This window comes from Rutidosis leptorrhynchoides, chromosome 5 (assembly GCF_046630445.1).
Source record: "Rutidosis leptorrhynchoides isolate AG116_Rl617_1_P2 chromosome 5, CSIRO_AGI_Rlap_v1, whole genome shotgun sequence".
Taxonomy (NCBI): domain Eukaryota; kingdom Viridiplantae; phylum Streptophyta; class Magnoliopsida; order Asterales; family Asteraceae; genus Rutidosis; species Rutidosis leptorrhynchoides.
In genome coordinates, this window is record NC_092337.1 from 455,224,888 (window position 1) to 455,242,385 (window position 17,498).

General features: G+C 31.7%; 4 protein-coding genes across 8 annotated transcripts; 1 reads left to right on the forward strand and 3 right to left on the reverse strand.

The window, feature by feature from the left end:
- Positions 1-983: 983 nt before the first annotated feature.
- On the reverse strand, positions 984-1,365 carry LOC139850591 (defensin-like protein 1). Its single transcript, XM_071840150.1, has 2 exons — positions 1,308-1,365; positions 984-1,177 (listed from the first exon to the last, which is right to left on the reverse strand). Exons 1-2 carry the CDS (start codon positions 1,363-1,365, stop codon positions 984-986), a joined length of 252 nt encoding a protein of 83 aa, XP_071696251.1.
- A 2,638-nt stretch (positions 1,366-4,003) lies between these two features.
- LOC139850189 (probable phospholipid hydroperoxide glutathione peroxidase) lies at positions 4,004-6,162 on the reverse strand. Its single transcript, XM_071839775.1, has 6 exons — positions 5,972-6,162; positions 5,282-5,358; positions 5,104-5,165; positions 4,864-4,982; positions 4,166-4,333; positions 4,004-4,036 (listed from the first exon to the last, which is right to left on the reverse strand). Exons 1-6 carry the CDS (start codon positions 6,014-6,016, stop codon positions 4,004-4,006), a joined length of 504 nt encoding a protein of 167 aa, XP_071695876.1. The 5' UTR covers positions 6,017-6,162.
- Positions 6,163-9,816: 3,654 nt separating this feature from the next.
- On the forward strand, positions 9,817-13,197 carry LOC139846627 (serine racemase-like). Of its 4 annotated transcripts, none has more exons than XM_071836101.1 (7): positions 9,817-9,889; positions 10,350-10,593; positions 10,703-10,789; positions 11,434-11,664; positions 11,789-11,862; positions 11,949-12,135; positions 12,776-13,197. In XM_071836101.1, the coding sequence occupies exons 2-7, from the start codon at positions 10,418-10,420 to the stop codon at positions 13,020-13,022; spliced, it is 1,002 nt and encodes a 333-aa protein (XP_071692202.1). In that variant the 5' UTR covers positions 9,817-9,889; positions 10,350-10,417; the 3' UTR covers positions 13,023-13,197. The 4 variants fall into 4 exon arrangements, with proteins under 4 accessions (XP_071692202.1, XP_071692203.1, XP_071692204.1 ...); XM_071836102.1 differs by having other exon boundaries at positions 9,862-9,889; positions 10,355-10,593; XM_071836103.1 differs by having other exon boundaries at positions 9,866-9,889; positions 10,413-10,593.
- Positions 13,197-16,299, reverse strand: LOC139846629 (tetraspanin-10-like). 2 transcript variants are annotated; one of them, XM_071836106.1, is made up of 11 exons: positions 16,242-16,299; positions 15,186-15,298; positions 15,015-15,069; positions 14,862-14,917; positions 14,726-14,773; positions 14,581-14,629; positions 14,398-14,481; positions 14,239-14,306; positions 13,805-13,930; positions 13,648-13,717; positions 13,197-13,509 (listed from the first exon to the last, which is right to left on the reverse strand). In XM_071836106.1, exons 1-11 carry the CDS (start codon positions 16,293-16,295, stop codon positions 13,444-13,446), a joined length of 789 nt encoding a protein of 262 aa, XP_071692207.1. In that variant the 5' UTR covers positions 16,296-16,299; the 3' UTR covers positions 13,197-13,443. The 2 variants fall into 2 exon arrangements, with proteins under 2 accessions (XP_071692207.1, XP_071692206.1); XM_071836105.1 differs by having other exon boundaries at positions 13,642-13,717.
- Between the last annotated feature and the right edge of the window lie 1,199 nt (positions 16,300-17,498).

The following is a 17,498-nucleotide window of genomic DNA, read 5'->3' on the forward strand; positions in this document are numbered from 1 at the left end:
AGCAATCAAACACACCCAAGTTGTTAATCCAATATCATATTTGACATTGAGTACATGACTGAGTGTTAAACTTAAACCACTTTATCAATAGAACCAAAAGAAAATAATACCAAAATATTCTTTCCCCAACAATTACACAAGCTCTTTACTCTATCTTTGGGAAATCTATCAGGAAAACAAATAAGAATAAAATTGAATATAAAAATTAGAAATAATTCGCGTGCTTAGTTTTAAAAGAAAAAAGAAATAAAGGAAAGTGAATAAATGACTTAAGTGTAATATTTTTAAGTCTTTCATTATGAATTGAAAAGATTTCATTTTCTTCTTTTGATTCATTTTCATTTATTTTCTTCAGTGACAATACTCGGAAACAAAGCCTAGCTCCGAATTTAGCACTCCTTGAGGTTGACTGGGAGTGAAAAGTAACCAGACAAGCCTAAAATGTTTAATTGGGACTTTGGGAGTAACGTAACCTGACAAACATAAAATATTTAACACCCAACAACATTTGCGGAGTTTGTGTACTATTTATTTTGTCACACTTCATTGTAACTCAAAAGAGTTTACTATCCGATGGCACACACTGCTTTAACCGATTGCCAAAACTTTCTTAAATATTGTAATATTTACATTCAATACTTAAATTTAATCTCATAATTGTATTATTATACGCATATTAATTAATAAATCTAACATATAAATGTATCAAATGTACCTTAAGGTATCCTACAGGGCCACCCTTTAGCAAAACTCCTCAAAGTTATAGAAAAGGTTGTTCGATGAAAAATAATAATAAAGCTGTCTAATACTTCTCATCTTAAGTCAAAATCTTATGTATAAGGTAAAGAATACGAAAAGATAATAATAATAGTAATAATAATAATAATCTGTATATCATTATATTTCCTCTTGAAATTTTTATCATTATTTAGAAGAGACAAAATCACCACATACACGTCCAAATTATTCACATTATATTTGATCTAACAAGGTTTAGTACAAAAGCAACGCTTTCGAAAACCACGACACCAACCATCCGTAAACCCTTCATTCTTGCAAACGAGGCCGCAATTATGGTCGCTCAAACACGGCCCTTTGAAACCATGACTCTGCGATTCGCAAGTCCTGCCCTCTACAACCATTAGAGGCATCATTTTTCCACCAAGTTCTTGTTCATCTAATACGTTCACAAGTTATATTACGAATGCCACATATCAAATACGAGTTATAAGTCAAAATTATAAACTAATAAATAAATAAATAGACTTAGTAAATAGTAACGATAAATTAAAACAAGTTATACTTACATGGAACCAATAGAAGAATGAGGATGACAAATAGACTATTGAGGCTGCTTTTCTCCATTGCTTGATCTTGATAATAATGAAATGATGCAATACTGATATATTTATAGTGAATTAAAGCCTATACATTTTACTTTTTTGTATAAGAAGTTTGATTGAAGTATTGATTTAATACCAAGCTAGTGTAGTAAAATAGCCTTATAGCCATTTTTTGATAATGGTTCATTTATAACGAATTAGTAAAATAACCTTATAGTCATTTTTAGATAACGGTTTCTTGATAATGAAATAAATCCTACTCATTTTACTTTTCTTTATATAAAGTGTGAATAAAGGTACCGATTAAAAACAAAAATTGTAGTAAAATAACCGTGTGGCCATTGCTATGTTATCTTTTCCTGGAAAATGCGTATAAAGTACTCGTATATGATAAGATGGAAAAAGAAGAATTTTACTATAAACATCAGTTAATTGAATATAAAAAATTTCACTCTTTTTTGAAAAAACAAAAGAAGAAAAAAAGTGATCTCATTATTGTTGGTGATTTTAGCATGATCCAATGTCATTTTAGTTGATTGGATTGCTAAGTTGAAAGTGCTCGAACCATTGAAACGCTACACAGATTTGGGGAGTGTGGAGTACACGTTCGTAAAGTGTAAAATGGTTTGAGGTTATGTTGGTGAGCTTGGAAATAATGTTTGGAACATTAAAAATGTGAAACACGACTTGAAAGGCTAAACACGCTTGAAAATAAGCTTAAAATTAATTCTTAGTGTGCAGTAGCTTTAAGCCGCGGCACGGCTCCTGGACCCGCGGCGCGACTTAAAGGGTGAAATTCTGGCCGATAGTTTTGCTTATTTTTGGTGTTTGGTTCTTTGTTAAGCCGCGACGCGGGTCTTTGGGCCGCGGCATGACTTAACACATGGACGCTGAAAAGGTGTCTTTTCAATCCAAATGTGCATTTGATCCCCAAACGTTTTGGGGTTGTTCCAGGGCATTTAATTGCGGTTTTCCCATGTTTTTAGACCATTTTAAGTCTAAACATGAATATTAACTTCCAAGTCACTAATGTGTATGAATCAAAGGTTGTGACTTTTCATGAAACCTTTTGACCCATTACAAATACAACCTTTGTGTATTTGAAAAAGGTTCCAGATTTTTAATCTTTTCTAGCACACTTTCAATACAAACAAATAGAACTATATTCTCTGCAATTGTGGAGTTGATTTCTTTTAGCCAAGACGTCAATTCATCTTTGTCTTATCCCAATCGAAACTTCGTGCAACCCCTGGCTAATAGGGTCGAAATATTCGATTAGAAAAATGTTCATACGATTCAAAGATCAATCCGAAGTCATTACCGTTTCAGGCACGAAAGCTATATTAACACCCCGATATATAACAATTATCTCATATGGTTCTTGTAAAGTAAAATTGTATAGGTCAGTATATGGTTTTCTAAGATCTTAGTAAGTGAATATAATTGCACACATACTCAAAAAGATTTAACATGATTTTTACATCATTATCACAATTAGATTATGTTTAATGTTAGTACATGATTTTAGTAACTAACTAATCAACCATCGAGGCATTGTGTGAGTGGTTTCCAAGCCTTATTAGGAGGATCTACGATTAGTTGCCAAACAACTCGGTTCAATTCCGATAAATGGGAGGTTTTCTACAAGATTTTTCCACGATTAGTTATCGGGCAACCCGCAACCCTGAACCCGTGAATAGTTGTCAAGCAATCCGGATCAATCCTTGGAAGTTTCTACCTAGCGTGTGTGGGTCGCAAATGAGAGTATTCAATTCGAAATCTGTCGTTCAAAATGAAAAAAAAAAAAAAAAAAAAAAAAAAAAAAACTAATTCGTTTATTATTTTAGAGATGCTTAGTAAAAGTTTTAATTTGTCATGACTTTTATCAACATAAAATATCTTATTATCTTTAAATGAGAATACGTTCTATATACATCATAGTAAAAGTTTTACTAGTATATCATATACTTGTAACGAATTTGTAAAGCCATCGCTTAATATAAAAACAACCTAAATCTATATTAACGAATTCGACATGATTGATAGTTAATAAATCTACACCTCGAAGTGTTCTCGTTTTTTACATAAGTAAAAAGGTGACTTGTGATCGTTCTTATAAGTAAAATAATCTAGGTTGCGTATGGTTTTTATATAATATATGCTACTATTTAATTTAATTCTCCTAGTTATTATTTTTTCTTATCATATTTTATAATAATAATAATAATAATAATTGTAGATGTAGAGTCCAGCTTCCACTTAAGTAAAGGTGACAATATGAGCGGGTAACCTAACAGAAAAGACCCAAAAATCCAGGGAGATCACAAATTAACATTAACAAATAATCATGAATCATGATACTAATACCACTAACAGGCAAACATTGGTGCATTAATCTGCACATTCATACCGATTTTCTCTTTTGTTTATGGGATTGATGCAGCATGCAAAATAAAATTCATCAATGAAATGCAGGGTGTAGCCACAGCCCATGTATATTGTATATATATCATATAAAAACCGAAAACTAAACATCATCCAACAATACATCAGACATGAAAAATTCATAAATAGCTTAATTACAAACACATAGTAACACTAATGGTTGCTAACTTATTAATAAAATGACCAATAAAAACCCATCATGAAACAAACAGCAGTTAAGCAACATTGAGCAGCTTCTTTATATCCTTCTGCAATCAACAACAGTAAAAGGCACACATTAGAATACCATTCAATCCTCTTAACCAAAGAGATCATGGTACATGACATAGTTTACCTCGATGGCTGTTCAAAAAAAAAAAAAAAAAAAATTTTTTTACCTCGATGCTTAGAGGACTTGTGGTGGGTGCATATCGATCAACCACCTCACCCTCAGCGTTAACTAGAAACTTGGTGAAGTTCCATTTAATACTGTCACCGAGAAACCCTCCTTTGCTCGACTTCAAGAATTTGTACAACGGTTCGGCTTCTTTACCGTTCACATTAACCTACATTATGGTAGTTGATAAAGTCAGCTCCCCAGGCCCAAAAGAGGGATTTAAAGGCCCATTCTTATTCCAAAGGCATCAATCAATACTAATATTAAACTAGTAATTTAAACAGGTAAATAAAGGTTTTCCAACAAAGAAGAGTTTCTTTTTTAATTTTTAAATTTTTAAATTTTTTTTATTTTAAACTCAGATGTGCGCGGCCTAGCCCAGATATCCTAAATCGTTTCACAAAATGTTTACCAAGAGATATTTAAACCCGAGACCTATTGTGAGGACATCATGACAAATTACCATTAAGGAATTTTTGGAGATTGTTATCAAACTAGCTATTTGACCTAATAATCATAAGCCTATGTAGGTTAACCAAACACTACATACTGATAATCACCTCAAAATGCATGTTAAGAGATCCCCTTACTCTAATCAAAATTTAAGTAAAACCCATTCTCAATGTTTGTTCACTTTTATGGAACATCATCATTTTAGTATATTTTTTAAAAAAAAGCTGCAAGAATTAAAACACCAACCTTGCTAAAAACAGGGTATTCTGCTTTAAAACGAGTGCAAGCAAACTCTTGGATTTCTTCATTACTTCCAGGTTCTTGACTTCCAAATTGGTTGCATGGAAAAGCAAGAATTTCAAGACCTGTAACATAACATAATAAACAAGAGTCAGAATCACTTGACCGGTTGCAAACCCGAAAAAGACCCATGAAGATTGTTGTAGCAAAAGCGAAAAGGGTCGATCAAAAAAGGCGAAAACCAACCTTGATCCTTGTACTTCTGATACAAGGTTGTCAATTCAGGGTAATTAGAATTGGTAAAGCCACTGCAACAGAAAGATATGAATTCAATAAGAAAAGCAAGATTTCTATAATAATTCAGGGAAGATTAGTTGTAATTTTATCATGCTAATGAAGTAAAAATGATAATTTTTGTGCATACCATTGTGAAGCAACATTGACAATTAGCAACACTTTTCCCTTGTACTTGCTAAGCTCAACATCTTGACCTTTTACATCCTGAATATATAAGAGATTAAATACTCATATGTACAAACTAATCTTATACTCTTGTGTAACTAATAATAAGGATAAAAATTTACATGTAAGAACTTATAGTTCACTTAACAAAAGTTATGATAGTAGCAGTCCTATATGATCATATTGCTCAAAACCAACACCATAACCACAACTTCAGTCCTTTGAATAGAGATTTAATCTTGATCATAATTAGAGTTGAAAGTCTCTACTTATGTACAAAATATCACATTTTTTAATTAAGAAAAACTCCTTCAATGCTCATGAAACACATATACATTAAACAACCATTGATATTATTAGAAATCTAAACAAAAACAAAAATGCAAATTAGCGCAACAAATTCCCAAGCAAGATGTTTTTTTATACTAAATAGATTAAATATCCCCATAAATAAGAAAATATCAAGTGAATTAAAATATCAATAAAAGATTAAAAATTTAGCAACCCCAAATGAATTCTACAATTCAGAGCTATTCAATTCAACATACCCAACATTATTCAAGAATCCTTAATATCAATAATCAGTAGATAAACATATAAAAACACATCCACTGAATTCGCTAATTTAAAATACAAACAGAAATTAACGAACCTTAACAGTGAAGTCATAAACTGTTTTCTTAGTTTCTGCAGCCATCGTATGAATCGATCCAAACAAAATTTGTGAATTTGATTTTTCAACGAAATTGGAGACAATTTGTGTAATTTAAGACAACTGAAATGGGCTGTATTTATACGTAAATAAAGTTTTGATCTTTGGGGATTTTAATAAATATTAGTCAAAAATCAAGAATACATGAAAATGAGTTTTTGTGTGTGGATGCGTATGAATACAGAGATTGTTCTAACGTGTCGGTACAGTGACCTGAAATAGAGTTAACGGATGAGATTTGATCGGGATTAATCTAACGGCTAATAATGTCGCTTGGTTCACATGTCTAGAAGGAATATTGAAGTTTAGTTAAGCCCCTTGTAAGTTAATGTGTTTGTATAGAAGGCACCTTTAGTTCTACTTGCTCATACAATTGCAAGAGATACAAAATTATAAAGTTTGTTTAATTGTTTATTACTTCATTTGTCTAAAAATAATTAATAACTAATATCATTAGTTATATTTATTATTTTTAGTATAAGACTTATATAAGATATACACTTTTTCTAACAAAAATCACTCTCTGTTTCATTTTTCATTTTTGTGATTGTGATGAAAGCAATGTTAAATACTTAAAAAAAAATTCTATTGTCTATATCTCTATTGTGAATTGTTATGAATAAACTAGGTTGTAAAAGATGATTTAGTCAAAGTTTTTTTTCTTCTCGAATTTGTATATTTGTTTTAAAAATGTATTACAATATAAATTATAAATATCACGGTAATTACCTTTATATACTAAAACGGATGGGATTCTTGGTTGTTTTGGCCCCCTAAACATTCAAACGACATCCCAAATTCAATTCCAGCTTTACAGTATAACCCCCTCAACTTTAGGTGTTAAACGTAATTTCCAACATTATTTATCGGATGGGATTCTTGGTTGTTTTGGCCTCCTAAACATTCAAACGACATCCCAAATTCAATTCCAGCTTTACAGTATAACCCCCTCAACTTTAGGTGTTAAACGTAATTTCCAACATTATTTATACTTTTATTCCTCAACTAGGATGTCAAATGTAACTTTTAATTTAATATAATACACAACAAAAAAATTCACTTAATACTTTGACGAGATTTATTTTTTTCCCACCACGAGTTAAGTTTCTCTGTTACTATCATTCAACTCGAAATAATTTTACGAATAAAATGCAACTAATTATATTCCAAATATAGTTTTTTAAAAAAATAATAAAAAATAAAAACTATATACATAACCAACTTATTATAACGAGTAGATTGCTAAAGCAAGTGGTGAGTTCATGAGTTGGTAAGAGAAACACCTGCGTTCGAGTCCTTCTGGTCCATTTTTTTTTCCTTTTTGTTCTCAATTTTTTTCTCAGTTCCCACTCAACATTAGTTTTATAAAAGACAGTAAAATGTTCTGTGGCAAAGCACATACCAAATTTATTCTAGTTATAAGTATTTTACTAACGATTATGACCATATGGGTTACGACTACAAAAGAGGATATTAGCAAGGGTGTTATTGGTAAATTTCATAAAAGCAAAGCGATGTTTTGTTGACTTTGTGAATCCGCAAAACAGAAGGTTCTAATGTGTAGATATTAAATGTACATGCCATCGATATGTCAAAATCTATTATTCTAGAAGGCCCTCTATACTATATCCATCAATAAAAATTTTAAATAACCGTCCACACTATCCACACTATCTTATTATTTTGTATCTATATCTATTTAGTATGTTCTTTTTCTTTTTTTAACGGCTTTTGTAGTTGTACTTATCTACTAAATGTAAAGCACTAAACGTAACTTACTTTTTGTGTTCATACCGACCCGTCTTATATTTTTATTTTTAACTAATGCTACGAACACCGAACAATTTAAGATACACAATCATAAGAGCACTCGTATCAGTTGGGTCATTGACCCGCCGTTGCCTCAGTCATCCAATGGCACCAATATTAGTACCTAGCCATTGGTTAGTAGTTGGACCACCGTACATTTTTTTTGTTGGATGACAATATTGAGCACGGATGTCATACATTTTGTTTTATTACTTGTAATCGTAAATAATTAATTAATTTAGTGGGTATGATGAAGTGTACGTCATGGTGGTTAGCAGTTAGTCTTTGATTAGTGATGGGAAGAAGGTGCTGATGTGGCGTGATACCATGAAATAACGTTATGATTAAGAGTGCTCTAAATACAAGATAATCTATAATTGACAGTGAATAAAAGATAAACGATCATAAGTACATAACTAATTCCAAGAACACCCAACGATTAAAGTTTAAGATAAACCATCATAAGATTTACATTGTTACAATCTCATCCGATAGTAATCCTTGTACCTTCTTCACATACATGATTAGTTGATGTCCAACTCCAATTCGAGAAAATCTTATTAACAATATGACTAAGGTTATCAAGAGCAACATGATATTTCAAAATAGCGCAAATATTCAATTTACTTGCAACTACTACCTGAACCACAGTTTGCTTCGATACGTGATTCAAGCCCCTTATATTCTATGAAGCAATGCTAATCATTGGTCACATGTTTACCGGAAGTGCTTGCCTCTTCAAAAAAATTCCTTGATGCCATGAATAAAGATGTATCATCTATATTCTATTGGAAATGTAACATTGAATATTAAAACTAATTTGCTAGATACTTTTTATAATAACTTCATTTACTTAAAATAAAATAACTAGTTAAATGAAGAATATAATAGAAAACTCGTAAATATATCTTAAAAAAAGAAGTTAACTTAGAAAATAATTTTGAAAAAGCTAGAGTAAATAGTACTATAATTTAGGCATGAGCAAAAGTCCCGAGATACCGAAACCGAACCGGTACCGAAAACCGGTACCGATAGGGATTCGGTATCGATTTCGGTTCTAGGTTTTGAGAATTTTCGGTTTCGGTATTTTCGGTTCGGTACCGATAAACTAAAAATAAATACCGAATTAGTTGTAATACATAATGGTCCCATTTTCCCAGCTTGGGAAACCATCTTATAATAAAGACATGCTATTAAGATTTAAGACCGATTAATTTATAAGAATGCGGCTCAATATAAGACCGGTTAATTGGAAGTCACCTGCAATTGTAACATGCAAAGTTCTATTTCTAACTTTTTAAGGCCAACAACAACATGACACTGACCAACGAACCAGTGGTTCAACGGTACCCGTAGCCTTTGATCCCTGAGCCCCATGTGGGGAAGCTGAAACAACAACAACACGACACTGTCTCTTACCAATTTTACTGAAAAAGCTCGTTAGATATTAAACAGCCCATCGTACACATTTATTTCAGATATTACTATTAGTGTTGTTATATATGTACAAATTCATTGATACCTTTTATTGATTCACAAAAACATAAAAATAAAAATAAAAACAAGCATGGCTCTTTTTGAACCTTATATGGTTCGACAAACTTTAGAATGACTTTTTAATTTATGAGCAACAATGTACTATTACTTTGTCATATAATGATAAGAAAAATCCTAATTTCGGTACTATTAGGTACAATTCGGTACTATTAGGTACAATTCGGTACTATTAGGTACAATATCGAAAATACCGGTACCGATACCGGTACCGATTTCGGTATTCGATACGTTATTTGGTTCTCGATTTTCCCAATTTTTGGTATTGGGATTTTCGGTATCGGTACGGTACCTGTACATTATTAACTGCACTAAATTAATCATTTTATCAATTTGAGTAATCGCGAATAAACATAAACAATTTTATGAAAAACAAATCTAGGTTAAACATGTAAAATCCCTTCAATTAAAGTACAGTATATAGCAATTATAGAGAACTTTTTTTTTTTTTTTTGGAAAGCCGATGAATATTTTACACATCTCCACTATCTGCAGGTAATAACTCTACTAAAACCCATCAAATTCTTGATCTTTTTTCTACTAATATCAGCTGATTAATTCTCCGTTTGAATATGAAAGTTCTTGATAAAACCCCATTTTTTGTTCTACAATTTCAAACCTACTCACACATTTCTATAGCTTTTTCTTTTAATTGTATTCTTAGGTTATATTTGCTACGAATCCTTGGAACTTATTCTAAAAGTTTAATTCTTGGAGAAGTAAAAGGGTTTAATAAATTGTTTATCTTGGAAAAAAAGACCTAAATATGCTGTAACTACAATATGCATACTCTGTATTGTTCATATACGTAGTAACTGCTAGCTTATAAATTGTCATATTTGTGTATTATATCTGGATATGGAGCTAAATAAATAAGAAATTTAAATATTCATATATCCACTCAATGATCTTTTCATTGGTTATGTTATTTTCTCACATAATGATCCTTTTTCAGTACAGAAAGTTAAAAAGTTTGATACTTTGATTCGATCCCATTAAAGAAAACATATAATTACAGAGTATATGGCTGATAAGAGCCCGAAAGATGCCCAGAAATATGCTGCTGATATCGAATCAATATCGAAAGCACAAGCACTAATCAAGCCCTATATTCATAAGACGCCAGTTCTATCTTCGGAAACCTTGAACTCTATCACTGGAAAAAGTTTACATTTCAAATGTGAATGCTTTCAAAAAGGGTAAGAAATTTCTGGAACATTTACTTTATTTTTGGTACACAGTTGTTACTTATTTGCAATGGAATTTAGCATTGTTTTATGAAGGTGCTTTATCTTTGATGATTATTAGTGGCGCGTTTAAGTTCAGAGGTGCATCCAATGCAATATTTTCTCTCGATGACGAACAAGCATCTAAAGGAGTTGTAACTCACAGCAGGTATTATGCTTGGCTACAATTTTGAGGTTCTACTTTGACAATTAAAGTTGATTATATCAATTTCGACTGTGAAGCTATTGTGAACAATCTTATACACATCAAAAATGTGAAATTTGTATTAAAGTATGTTGCTTTTATTTAATCTCTATACGTTTAATCGTAATATATGGCAAATTACCCTAAAAGGTAAGATAAAAGTCAAAATTTCCCAAAAAAGGGAATATCGTTTATTCCCATAATGGACTTTGATTTCAGTTTGGTGTTTGAAAAGGTAACTGATTTGAAAATGGTTGCATTTGAGGTATAAATCGACACCTTCAATTTTTTTTTTTAAAATTTTTATTGCTGACGTGTATTTGAGTATTTCCATGACATTTTTTGTATTTTCATGTTATTTTTTTTAAATATATTATTAGTCATTTTTTTATTTCCATGTCATTTATTTTAATGCCATATTGTAGTTTGCAATAATGCTTGATTTTGGACATTTGTTTGGGGAATGTAAGTAACTAAAATGACAGGTACTTGATATCTTATATGTCCAACATCTTTCATTTATGGATAAAAGCAAGAATGATGACCTGTAAACTTTGACTTTATAAGTCAATTCAATTTTATACTCTGAATTTGTGCTTGGTTTTTAGTGGTAATCATGCTGCAGCGTTGGCTTTGGCTGCAAAACTTAGAGGTATCCCTGCATATATAGTTATACCAAAAAACGCTCCAAAATGCAAAGTTGATAATGTGCGACGTTACGGGGGTCAAATTATATGGTGTGAGGCTAATATGCAATCTAGAGAAGAAACAGCAAATAAAGTGTTACGTGAGACCGGTGCTGTTCTTGTTCATCCGTATAATGATGCCCGTATCATAAGGTATTTAACTAGTTTCATAACATTTGGCTTTTATTTTATCATAAAGTTCAAATCTTTAAAACATTAAGTTACTTATCTTGAAATAATGATACTTAAATGGATCATTTTGATATTTTTTTTACAGTGGACAGGGTACATTGTCACTTGAGTTTCTTGATCAGGTCCCAGAATTAGACACACTAATAGTTCCAATAAGCGGTTTGTATAATCTTCTACCGCCTTTGGATATTTTCATGTTTTTTTTTTTTTTTTTTTTTTTTTTGACATATATTAGGAACATTTAGGTGGTGGTTTGATATCTGGAGTGGTTATTGGAGCCAAGTCAATTAAACCGGGCGTACGGGTCGTGGCTGCTGAGCCTAAAGGGGCTGATGATGCTGCACAATCGAAAGCTTTGGGTCGAATTATAACCTTGGCCCAAACCAACACTATTGCTGATGGGCTTCGAGCTTCCCTTGGTGATCTCACTTGGTAATATAAGCAACCTTAAACATATGTTTAGAGTTGTCAAAATGGGCGGGTCAGTCTGATTGGTTTGCAGGTCCTAATGTTTTCAGATCTTGATGCTTGATATTTTAGTGCAGGTTGGAAGTTTAAACTGGTTGGATTGATTAGACTAAGTTTTTTTTTCACAATCTGAGTATATCAATGATTATTGTTACGAAATATGAATACTAATAATATAGAAAAAGTTTACAAACTTATGCTATTTACTATACATTTTGGCAACTTTTGACCCAATGTAAATGGGCCATAATTGTAGCCTCTTGTTAAAGCTAATCACACAAAAAGTCTACCTATAATGTGTACAATTTCTTAAATCAACTTATTCCAGAAATTAGATTTCTATCAATATATAAAATTTCCCACAGCATTTGAGTAAGAATACTCATCTCCCCGGGTAACCTGAACATGAAAAATATCCTTTTTTTCCCTTTTTAAATTTAAATTTATTCGTGATTATAATTTTCAGACTAACAAAATGGTTTGTGGTTCAACTCAACCCAATCCATTTTGACCTATAGTACCAAATTTGAGTTGCCTACCCATCTGAGGTGCCCATTTGGGTACCTGCTACTTTATGTTTTAAAGCTTTTGACTTTTTGAACAGGCCAATTGTGCGGGATCTAGTAGATGATATTATAACTGTTGAAGATAAAGAGATTGTTGAAGCAATGAGATATTGTTATGAGATACTTAAAGTTGCAATTGAGCCTAGTGGTGCTATTGGCCTTGCTGCTGTACTTTCAGATAGTTTCAAACAAAATCCCGCTTGGATCGATTCTCGTAACATTGGGATCGTGCTTTCGGGAGGTAATGTCGATCTTAACGTTCTTTGGGAATCATTGAAGAAATGATCATTTTAACTTTTGTATTCAACCACAACCTTTGTACTTTGTTCATCAAACCATAAAGGATTGCTTACAAAAATGGTTGATTTTTTTTTTTTTTTAGGAATTTTCCATTATTTATTCCCCTATTGCCAATTCTGTGTAAACTCTTTATTTTTTGCTAAGTTGTTTTTATTACAAATTCACCATTATTACTCTCAGCATTAAAGATATTCGAAAACCATGAAAACAAACACCAAAAAATTCGATAGACAACAAAGCGATACATATAATTAGGATTCGTGGTCATACATTTGTTCCTAGACAAGTTAGTCGGCGGAATTTGTTCTCTAATGTGTGACAATCAACCATTTTCTTAATCTTTTCAAGATTCTAACTTCTAATTTCTTGAGTTTGGCTTCATAGTAAACAAGATTGCATTGATCTTTCAAGATTTTGAGTTTATTCTTGCTGCATTTCTTCTTGCACAACACCCCACGAAATAGATCATCAACTAACATCAGTCAAGATACAAGTCATGAATCAATATTAAGTAGCGAAAATTTAAATAATGTTACAAATTTACATAACTTGATACAAGTAAGTTCATGCAAGTCTTATTTGAGAGTTATAGAGAGTGACTTACCAAAACCACAAATAAAATCATATTAAAGATTGCAATCACTCGCCATTCGGTTTTTATATATTGTGCTACTCCAGCCCTGAAACACAATCATAAGTGACAAAAAGAGAGAGTATAAAAAGAAGACAAAGAGATGATACTAAAATGAAGAACAATGTTTACTTACTTGCACGAATCACAGTTATAGCACTTGATCAATTTCGAGTTCTTGTACAGTTTGCAGTCCTTGTTAGAGTTGAGTGGATGGAAGCTTAAATCGTAGTAAGAAGCATTTACAGCAGGATAACCACACCTAAATCAGCCATTTAAAATTTGAATCACTAACATTTTAGCTGGTTTTTGACCCATTTGACCCATTTAAAATTGTACATAAAAGATTATATGTGGCAAAATGGGCATGTTGGATAACAGGCTAAATAAGTTTGGCTCATTTGACCCATTTGACCCCTGTTTTTAACCATCTGGAGTAGAAAAAGGTCCAAATCGACCCATTTTTAAGTAATGGAGATATATTACAACTCTATCAAAATATAGTGTGTGTTTTTTTTTTTTTTTTTTTTCTCTTCACATTAAGGAATGAAAAGGATTTAAGAAGTTTACTGGGATGGTGGTCTGCAACAACCAGCTTCAACGGGAGTTAACATCGCCGATTTGTATTGTTTAATAGTCTGCAATAAACACTCCATACTTTAAAGTTTAAATTACTATAATAAAGTATAACCAACTGCTACAGGTAATAGTTAGAAATCAAAAACATACTTTGTATCTTGTAGACAGACTGTTACAAGTCTCGTTTTTCACAAAACAACTTTGAACGTGTTTCCAGTTTTGAGTGTTGTTCAACTGAGAAGCAAAACGAGATGGAAAATAAAATGGTTATTAATTTGGATAACGTTCGAGTTCCGTACATTTACAATTTTTAACCGAAAAATACTAACTTACCTTTTTAATAAACCAAGAGCTGTAATCTTGTAGTTGATACTCCTTGTATCTGGTCAAAACAGAAAGTTTCTGCTAAGTGAAACTTCAAATGGTATTTAACGAACAAAATCAAAGATAAAAAAAGAAATGTGCTTTCGATATTTACCTCAAACCAGCAACATTGTGACCAGAACCCTTATCTGTTACAATAAACCTAAAACGTTGAACATGAATAGAATTAAAAGAAATTGTTATAGAGGTTTTTATAAAAGATATCGTTTGAACTATGTTAAATTACTTACACAATGACTGTAAACACAAGGATCCCCACCAAAACCAAGCACAACATCAGTAAATACTGAAATTCAGTTATGAATATAACAAACAGTAAGGATCAAGAGTATGCAACAATCATGAATTTAGAGCTCGTAAAAAACATTGGTACATGAATATACCGTCAATAATAATATAGAGTTGTTCTTTAGTGCACCCATAAACCCAATGACGGATCTGTATCACAAAACACAACGTACAACCTAATGTCAAAGGTTGAAGCTCTATTATTAATACCAGATTAAAAATTTAATTTAATTTAAAAGTTTAGGAAAGAAAGGTGTATGTCTTACATTAATAAGATTATGAAGCCTGTGCCCATAACTGGCATTGTAAGAGACTTTCGACAACCATCGTGATGAGTGCTCATCCACACCCCATATCCTATCACCACCACACCTACAACCTAAACAATTAAAAACAACCGCAAAATGTGACTTTCTAAATTTTAAAAAAAAAAAAAAAATTTTTTTTTACTGAAAGTAGTAATAATTAGTTCTTGTCTAAACACAACTAGAACTTCAACCTCAACAATGAAGTTTTAACATTATTATTAGTTCTTGTATAAAACGAAGTTAAATTTTGCTGCAGCAGAAGGTTTGAGCAACATTCAATAACAAGTAGCTTATTATAACGGTTTATTTATGAGCCTACAAATTGAGCTTATTGCTTAAACAAACAAAAGCAAGCGTAAAAAGTTAAAAAATGTGCTTGAGTTTCTAAATTTCACTAATCCAGAAAGTCTGGGAAACAAGCTCACAACACTGAAATACAAATCAAGAAATCCAGCTTACTAAAATTTCAAAAAAACCCAACATTAGCAGATGACTTATTAAAAGTCTTAAGCTCAATTTAAATATAGTTTGTAAGCTAGAAAAATGAGCTTATAGGCTTTTTTAAAATTCAGTAAGCCCACAAGCTCATAAATAAGGTAAAATAAGTAAATAAATTCCTATTGAATTTTAACAACAGGTCAGAGAAAAATACCTATCATATATATATATATATATATATATATATATATATATATATATATATATAGAAGCGCTCCAGACCCCGGAGGAGAAATTCTTCAGGGACTGGGGTACTACAGAATCCACCCCCTCATCAGGAGAGGCATTCTTTTTAGTTAGTTAAGTCGTAGGGGCAGGCCAGCTCATTGGTTGGCTTCATACGGGTTAATACTAGCGAGAAGCTTCTCTTCAAACAATGCATTTAAGCATTTAAAAAACAAACAAGTAGCATAATGCATTCAAGCATTTAAACAAACAATCAAGATGCATTCAAGTTATGGTTAAAATAAGTAAATAAATAAGAAAAACATAAAGGGAAAGTTTTGAGGGACATACCATAGCAAGAAAATTAACCCATCTGATCACAAATGTGCTTGTTCCTGTGCTCATGTTCTTCAAATTAAAACCCTAGCTTGTTTATTAGTGTTTCTTTGAAATTAGACCTACTGATAAAATGGCAGAAAAAGAAACAAGACACTATATATATTTAATTTAATCTACAAGCAAAAGGAGGCAGATAAGCAACATTGTGAGTGATTGATTTGGTATAAAGATTAGAGAGTAAGCATTTAAGCTTGGGTATTCATTCAACAATGGTAGATGAATGAAACTTATTTGAAATATGTATTACGTATAAATACAAAAATGTAATTATTGAGGTTAAGGATTGGGTCATGGAACCCACAAAATCAGACAAGACAAATTCTTGTTAAACAACGTACCTCAAGATTTCAGTCAAACTTAAAAGTGCTGTTCAATTTTTTATTTTTTTATGTTTTTTATTTTTCTATTTTTCCTTGAGACGTTAGACCAGATGCAATGGTTCATGCTTTTAACACAACTTTTACTCGTCACATCAGCATAAACACTTTAACATTTTTTTCACATTCCTCTCACTAAACCCTCACAATCACACACTCAATCTCAAATTTTAACCCATTTTATATTATTATTTAAATACAATAAATAAATAAAAACACTTTATTAAATAAAATAAAAAACATTATATTATAAAAAATTATCAATATCAATTACTATTTGTTCGACAATGAACAATTACTCTGTATCAATATCAATTACTCCGCATCGATTCCGATTATCAATTATCAATATCAATTACTTCTCAATTAAACAATTATCAATATCAATTATCGATTATCACTTCTCAAATATCAATTACGATTTCGACTAACCTGCAACGATGATTCCGACGATTTGATCTCACCGTGGAAGAAGATTACGATTACAGTGATGTCGAAGATGATGAAATTTCGAAGAATTGGAGGTATATTCACCCCCTGCAAATTGAAGAGCCCCAATTTTTAAAGACCTACTACAATTCATCTTCAAGAAATGAAGGTATAAATTGAAGAAATTAAGAAAAAAGAAATAAAGAATGAAGAAGAAAATGAGAAAAAGCATGTGGGGACCACTTACCTCTCACGCCAGCCCGTTGCAGGCTCCACTGGCGGCCCGGTTAACGAGGTGCTGACGATGGCCGTGACTCGGTGGCGGCAGGTGGCGAGCATGAGTGGCGGACCATTGCATGTGGCCTTAGACTGGTAGTAGCGGTCACCACCAACGGTGTTGAAT

Excerpts from the sequence above, each read along its gene's own strand:
- LOC139846629 (XM_071836105.1), bottom strand. The coding sequence starts at position 16,295 with ATGAGCACAGGAACAAGCACATTTGTGATCAGATGGGTTAATTTTCTT. Across the intron at positions 14,307-14,397 it reads GTCTGTCTACAAGATACAAA|ACTATTAAACAATACAAATC; the intron begins GTATGTTTTTGA and ends TGTTTATTGCAG. Across the intron at positions 13,931-14,238 it reads TGTTGCAGACCACCATCCCA|GTGTGGTTATCCTGCTGTAA; the intron begins GTAAACTTCTTA and ends TGGCTGATTTAG.
- LOC139846627 (XM_071836101.1), top strand. The coding sequence starts at position 10,418 with ATGGCTGATAAGAGCCCGAAAGATGCCCAGAAATATGCTGCTGATATC. Across the intron at positions 10,790-11,433 it reads GGAGTTGTAACTCACAGCAG|TGGTAATCATGCTGCAGCGT; the intron begins GTATTATGCTTG and ends CTTGGTTTTTAG. Across the intron at positions 12,136-12,775 it reads TCCCTTGGTGATCTCACTTG|GCCAATTGTGCGGGATCTAG; the intron begins GTAATATAAGCA and ends CTTTTTGAACAG.
- LOC139850591 (XM_071840150.1), bottom strand. The coding sequence starts at position 1,365 with ATGGAGAAAAGCAGCCTCAATAGTCTATTTGTCATCCTCATTCTTCTA. Across the intron at positions 1,178-1,307 it reads CATTCTTCTATTGGTTCCAT|ATGAACAAGAACTTGGTGGA; the intron begins GTAAGTATAACT and ends TGAACGTATTAG.
- LOC139850189 (XM_071839775.1), bottom strand. The coding sequence starts at position 6,016 with ATGGCTGCAGAAACTAAGAAAACAGTTTATGACTTCACTGTTAAG. Across the intron at positions 4,334-4,863 it reads AATACCCTGTTTTTAGCAAG|GTTAATGTGAACGGTAAAGA; the intron begins GTTGGTGTTTTA and ends ACCATAATGTAG. Across the intron at positions 4,037-4,165 it reads CAAGTCCTCTAAGCATCGAG|AAGGATATAAAGAAGCTGCT; the intron begins GTAAAAAAATTT and ends TGTTGATTGCAG.